We start from the raw sequence: 6,883 nt of genomic DNA, 5'->3' as shown, positions 1-6,883 counted from the left end.
TGGCTTAATGGTAGATGCTTGCCAAGCATACACAAAGCCCGGGGTTCGATTCTTCAGTACCTCATAAACAGAAAAAGCCAGAAGTGGCACTGAGGCTCAAGTGGTAGAGTTCTAGCCTTGAGCAAAAGAAGTTCAGGGACAGTGCCCAGGCCCTGAGTTCAAGCCCCAGTACTGGCAAAAAAAAAACCAAAACCAAAAACACAAAAAACAAAAAACTATGATGAAAAAGTTAATTTTCAGTAATCATGTAATTTTTTTTCTCACATAATGAGTAAATTACTGTCATTTAAAATCATCGAATTCACTAAATTTTCTTTTTTTTTGGTGCTGGTCCTGGGAATCAAACTCAAAGCTCAGGGCTGGTGCTCTACCACTTGAGCCACAGCTCCACTTCAGGCTTTCTGGTGGTTAATTGGAGATAAGAATCTCAGGGACTTTCTTCCCTGGCTGCCTTTGAATCATGATCCTCAGATCTCAGCCTCCTGAGTATCTAGGATTAGAGGTATAAGCCACCAGCACCCAGCTATTTGTGTTTTTAATTTTTTTTTTTTGGTCGGTCATGGGCTTGAACTCTGGGCCTGGGCACTGTTTTTCAGCTCTTCAGCTAAAGGCTAGCGCTCTACTGCTTGAGCCACAGCGGCACTTCCGTTTTCTGGTGGTTTATTGGAGATAAGAGTCTCAAGGAGTTTTCCTGCCTAGGCTGGCTTTGAACCACGATCCTCAGATCTCAGCCTCTTGAGTACCTAGGATTACAGGTGAGAGCCACCGGTGCCCCGCTTCCAGCTATTTGTTTTTAACTTGAGCAGATAAGCCCACACAGAAGTAGATCTATATAAGTCTACTAGGCAAAGGGAAACTGAGCTTTTGTACTTGGCAACTATTTGCCTGTTTGAAGGAACTCAGGATTAGCTTTTGTAAGTGACTTGAGCAAGGGAACAAAACCACTCATGTTTATGTCTGCTATGCTTCTTCTGCACTCTGCTAAAATGAGAAAAATAGAAGACCTTTTTTGGGGGTAAGACTACTGCTTAGGAGTTTAACAACTATAAATCACAAATTCACAAAGCGTTCACCTTATTCACCACTTTACACAACATAAAAAATGCATTGCTAAAAAGAAAAGTTTTTGAAAACTGGGTGCAATGTTAACCTATCCAGAATTGAATTATCCAAAGGGAACCAGACTAGTGACATCAGGGAACAGTAAAGAGAGTACAGCGTAAGAAAGTGCTCAATAAATACATCCTTCCCCAAAGTACTCCAATATCCAAAAGCTATTTTAGCACCTCCCTATGTGTCATTTTGCATGACAATCTGCACTGACTTCCTCCAGTCCAGAAGTGAATGTATTTCAGGGTAAAGAACGGTTTATAACTTTTATTCTTGAGCACTTCTTGAGTTGTACTTTTAAATTCCACGGATAAGCCTTTTATTCCTTACGAAAAAGAAGTGCCACAAATGTGTAAAATAATTTGCTTTTAAGCTTTTTTTTTTTAAACCACCCAGGATATGGAAAATTAAGTCACTGTAGAAGTGTGTTTATTTTATTATCTTCAGAGATCATTTCATTAACCAGCTGTTCAATAGACAACTGGATAGCATTCTTGACGAGCGAAGAGGCTGTTTCTATTAAGAGTATTTCATATTGTTCTGAAGTTCTAACCTCAAAATCACTATCATTAGCAAAAACCCCTACCTGCTCATTTTCCACTGAAATTAAGAACTGCTTAGGGACATTTTTAGATTTCTTAACATCAAATTCACTGATTTCAGTGTCGGTGATGATAATAGCAATTGGCTCCATTCTTTTGCTTTCTTCTGATTTGGGTTTTTCAGCACTGATCTCATTTTCTTTCAAATCTGATTCCTGGCTCAATTCAGCATCTTTTGGCTTGTTCTCCTCCACTGCACGCTCTCCACTTTCATTGTCTTTCCAGTTTGTTCCACTTTCTTGGATCCTGTCATTGGATTCTTCCACCATTTGTTGATCTGGAATTATAGGTTGGGGAAGAGCAACGGAAGCCACTGGGTGCTGACTGCCAGTTTCTAAACTTTCCAGCGGGCTTTTTTGCTGGGATTCAGTGCTTTGTTTGTCCTCTATCACTTCAACTTCCTTTTCAAGGATTACAGTTTCAGTTTGAATAGCTGAATGCCTATTATCTAGGCCAAGTTCCACGGAAATCACATTCTCTCCAGCTGTTACACTGCTGCTCCCATTTGCTTCACAGACTAGCTCATCTTTCTGTGAGACTCCTTCACTCAATTCTTGGGTTGACTTAGCTTTGATTACCTGATCATCGGATTGAGCCTGAGTTTGTATCTCTAAACCTTCAGCCTCGCCTTGGATTTTGATGTTGCAGTCTGAATCTTCTATAATTTTGGAATGATTATTCCTTTGTGCCCCTCTGGAGTATTTTAGGCAGGGAATCTGAAGTCTGGATTTTGACTTTTTCTTTGAAAGAGCAGGATCCTTGGGCTTTCTTTCAAGTTGTACTTCGGCCTCAAATGACTTTTGCTGCTTTGATGTATCTGACCTTTTCTTGCGTGTTACAAGACGCTTGATTGAGGCCCAGGCCCCAGCTCCTGGGCGCTGTGGCTGATCAGAACTTCCTGTTTCTGGGGGACACGTTCTAGCCACAGGGGCAGCCTCAGAGCTGGCTTTGGCTTTCCGTGCCTTGGCTGTTTTGCCTGCTTTCTTTCTTCTCTTGAAGCAAAGCATGGACGCTTTTCCCTCCTGTCTCTCATCTTGAGGGCAAACTTGTGCTGATCTCTTCTCATCCTTGTTTTCTACTTGGATTTCTGAAACTGCAGTCTCCATTTTGACACTACACTCTTTCATTTTCCAGCACACTCTACTCTTCCTTCAGCAGCCTTTAATGACACAAAGGTGGGTCCTAAGTATAGTTTCTTCCAGACCAATTCATTCCTTTTGTCTACTCCACACGGTTGTTCTAAGTGGTTTCTCCAGTACGCAAATGCCTAGATCTCCACTGCTTATAATTTCTCTCTTTAACTTCTTCATAAAAGCTCTTTACCAGATATATTCTTCCTTTATGTAAAGATCAACCTGATGAGAGAGAAGAGAATGGGATTTTATTTCACCATGAGCCAATTATTGTTAACACAGGCTATTTCAATTAAGTGTGTAAGAGTCTACCAAAGCATGTTTTTCATATAAAAATAACTTCCTGAAATGACTGCAGAATATAAATTAGAGTTAACTTTTTCTCTAGAAAAAAAAGTTAATCCATTTCATTCTGTCATGTTTGTCAAAACTTCATTTTGTACTACTTGGCAAATGTAACATCAATTCATGTGTATGTGCTGGTCCTGGGGCTTGAACTCAGACTTGGGGACTGTCTCTGAGTTTTTGTGCTCAAGACTAGTGTTTTACTACTTGAACCACAGCTCCACTTCTGTTTTTTTGCTAGTTATTTGGAAATAAGAGTCCTACAGACTTTCTTTCTGGGCTTTGAACCATGCTCCTCAGATCAGTATCCTGAGTAGGATTTTAAGCCTGAGCCCTGGTGCCCAGGTTGTGCTGTCTTTATGGATTTCTTTCTTTCTTTCTTTTTTTTGAGCGGGGGTCGGGTCATGGGGCCTGAACTCTGGGCCTCGTTGCTGTCCCTCAGCTCTTCAGCTCAAGGCTAGCGCTCTACCACTTGTGTCACTTCCGGCTTTTTTCTTTTTTCTTTTGTGGTGCTGAGGAATCGAACTCAGGGCCTCATACATGCAAGGCAAGCGCTCTATCACTGAGCCACCTTCCTAGCCCTCTTTATGGATTTCTTTTTTTTTTTTTTAATTTAATTTTATTTTATTTGAGAGCATACTGTACAGAGGGGTTACAATTACATGGGCAGGATAATGCATACATTTCTTACCAAGCATTGCAGCCTCCTCCTTTGTTTACCCTTCACCTCCCTTCCAGCCTCCTCCCTCCCCCTCTTTATGGATTTCTTATAACTGAAAGTTGCAAGTTTAACAAGCAACTGTTAACAACACAGGTTGGTAAGTGACTTAGTGTAATTTTTATTACCTGCAGCAAATGATTTTACTAGACACCAAGCTCGGGGCTGGGAAGGTGGCTCAGTGGTAGAGCACTTGCCTTGCATGCCTGAGACCCTGGGTTTGATTCCTCAGTACCACATAAGCAAAAAGACAAAAGCCGGAAGTGGCGCTGTGGCTCAAGTGGTAGAGCACTAGCCTTGAGCTGAAGAGCTGAGGGACAGCACCCAGGCCCAGAGTTCAGGCCCCACGACCGGATCCAAAAAAATAAAGACACCAAGCTCCTAAGTACATGGATTATTCAAGTCCATCCAAATGATAAAATCGAGTCCAGAGGGGGCAGCTAGCTTGTGGAAAGCTGTGTAGCTAGATAAAGTCATAGCCAGAGTTAGAAGTAGAGATTTTGACCCTCTAGTGTTTGCTTCATTGGACCATAAGGTTCCTGTTCTAAAAATGTATGTTCCATCAAAGCTGTGCTACTTTTCATATATACTCTTAGAAAAATTTAATGTTATTGCCATTTTCCCCTCTTACATTGCTTGCATTGCTTTGACATTTTCATTTAAGTATCTGCTATTCGTCCTTTTCCATCATAAACTGCACACAGTTGGAGGTAAGAGTTAATAATGATAACTGCTGACATTTATTGAGCAACTCTTGTACATTAGGCAGTGCAGAGTACTTTTTACATCCATGTCTAACCTGCAGCACAGTATCGCAGTGAGTAGGTGGTAGTATCGCCATCTGCAGATGGAGCTGCTGCCTGAGGTTTCAAAGATAGTAGGTAACAGGGCTCACATTCAACACAGGACTGCTTGCTTCTGAGTTCTTTGAAAATGTCAAACTGCAATAGATCTGTTTATCAAAACAATGTTTAAAGTCGATAAATGGTCATTTAATTGGCCATAATGTAACCTATCAACTCATAATTGAATCAAATGACTCTGAGCTTTTGGTATTATAAAACTATCGTTTGCATTCCATTACTTAGGAGGCTGAGAAAGGAGAACAGGGAGTTCAAGGACACAGTAAAATCAGCTCAAAACAAACAATAAGCACAATAAGCATCCCTCCCCTCTACACACACACACACACACACACACACACACACACACACACACGAGACAGCAAAGAATAGAGGTATAAATGATCATTTAACAAAAATTCTATGGATTTAGCTAGTGTGAATCTTAATTTAGGCAAAGGACCCTTTTTATGTAAACCTCTGAAGCCTCATTTGGGTAGTCCTTAATTCCATGAGCTGTAGAAGGAACCAGAATCCTGAAAAACCATTTTATGGGCTCCGGATGGACACTGCATGCTCCATGCCTCTAACAAAAAAAGTCATTCCAGCACATCCATAGAAAACAGGAACAGTTGCACGAGGGTCTGAGTTCAAACCCTTCTACACACACACCACACACACACACACAGATTTTTACAGTGTCTCTCTCCACACATACTTCAGTAAACACTAGAACCTCCGCTGATTAGCACTTTTCCCCCTCATCTCTGCAGTTCTCCAGGGCTGAGGTTTTTGGGTTTGTTTTTAAATTAAGCAGAGAGTGTACCGCTAGTAGAAACACTAAAATTAGATCACATTTAGGAATGGATCGTTGGAACCTAGCTTGACTGGACCCGAGAGTTGCTTGCGAAGCTCAAGTGAATATAATATCACTCTGTAGAAATTAATACCCAAACAGAAGCCTCACTGGAATGGGGGGGGGGGGCGGGTAGAGCCTGTAGACGAAGAGAAACTTTGTAGCAAAGGGCGCGCCTTCCGCCCGAGGGGAGCTGTCTCCAGCCCCGAACACGCCGCCGGGCCCCGGCCCCTCGGGCAGCGAGGCGCAGCCGCCCCAGGGGAAGCCAGGACGAAGGCGGCGCTCCCGGCCCGGCGCCCCGGGCAGGCTGCGGTCGGGGGCGTGGAACCGAGCCCCACTTCCAAGCTGACAGCTTTCCAACGATCACAGCCCCCACCCCCCTCACCGTTCCCCTCAAAGGCTAACCAGGGGGAAATGCTGCGGGCAAGCCGAGCTTGCGGAGGGGCTGAGATGCCGGCAGACCCCACGCGCGGCCCGAGGTGCGGGGGGGGAACCTCCCTCCACCCCCCCCCACCGCTCCGATGCCCGCGCGCGGGGTCCGGCGGACCCGCACACTGCCCGCGAGCCTCCCCGTCCCGCCTTGGCTTACCGAGAGCGCACGCGGGGTCCCGGGTCAGCCCCGCTGCCAAGGTCGGCGTGCACTCCGGCGGCGAGGGAGCCGCCGTGGTGCGGGAGCGAGGGCCCTGCGCCGAAGAACCGCAGCCGGCGGCGCCCCCTCCCCAGCTGCGCGGAGAGCGACGCGCGGCGGCGCCAATCCGCGCCGAGCCAGGGCCGGGGGCGGCGGGGCGGGGCGGGAAGCCAGGGACCCACGTGCGAGCGCTTTGCCCCGCCGCGTGGGAGCGATCTCCACGCCCCGGGTGCGGGGCGCGAAGCCCCGGTGCGGGACCACATCGGGGCAAAGACGCAGGGACCACTGAGCCACCCGGCCGGGCGATGCGGAGGAGACAAGTAGCAAAATCCGGTCTCACGGTGCAGGTGCTCTCACGGTAACCTCCGCCCCCAGGAGCTAATGACAGGGCGGGTATCAGATCTTTAAAAGCGGAATTCAGCGCTGCAGCGCAGGCTGAGATCTAGCTAGAGGACTGTGGTTCCGAGAGCCTGGCAGAAAAAAAGCCTAGGCGTCCTTCTAATCTCCAATTAACCAGCGAAATGCTGGGCTTGGACGGCCTTACCACTGGAGCCACACCTCCAGTTCTGGTGAGCAAGAAAACCGGGCCAGAGCTGCAAGTCCTGAGTTCAACCGCCAGCACTGACAACAAACAAACAAAACTTACAAA

At 45.9% G+C, this 6,883-nt stretch overlaps 1 protein-coding gene across 1 annotated transcript; it reads right to left on the bottom strand.

Annotated features, from left to right (window-relative positions):
• Positions 1 to 1,068: 1,068 nt before the first annotated feature.
• Akap5 (A-kinase anchoring protein 5) lies at positions 1,069 to 6,264 on the bottom strand. Its single transcript, XM_042682499.1, has 3 exons — positions 6,196 to 6,264; positions 4,708 to 4,860; positions 1,069 to 3,067 (listed from the first exon to the last, which is right to left on the bottom strand). The coding sequence occupies exon 3, from the start codon at positions 2,837 to 2,839 to the stop codon at positions 1,523 to 1,525; it is 1,317 nt and encodes a 438-aa protein (XP_042538433.1). The 5' UTR covers positions 2,840 to 3,067; positions 4,708 to 4,860; positions 6,196 to 6,264; the 3' UTR covers positions 1,069 to 1,522.
• Between the last annotated feature and the right edge of the window lie 619 nt (positions 6,265 to 6,883).

Source organism: Dipodomys spectabilis, unplaced genomic scaffold, assembly GCF_019054845.1.
Source record: "Dipodomys spectabilis isolate Male_0828 unplaced genomic scaffold, ASM1905484v1 ptg000073l, whole genome shotgun sequence".
NCBI classification, from domain to species: domain Eukaryota; kingdom Metazoa; phylum Chordata; class Mammalia; order Rodentia; family Heteromyidae; genus Dipodomys; species Dipodomys spectabilis.
This window is presented reverse-complemented; position numbering and strand designations above follow the sequence as displayed.

What these genes read in the sequence shown, in the direction of transcription:
- Akap5 (XM_042682499.1), bottom strand. Translation starts at nt 2,839, where the DNA reads ATGAAAGAGTGTAGTGTCAAAATGGAGACTGCAGTTTCAGAAATCCAA.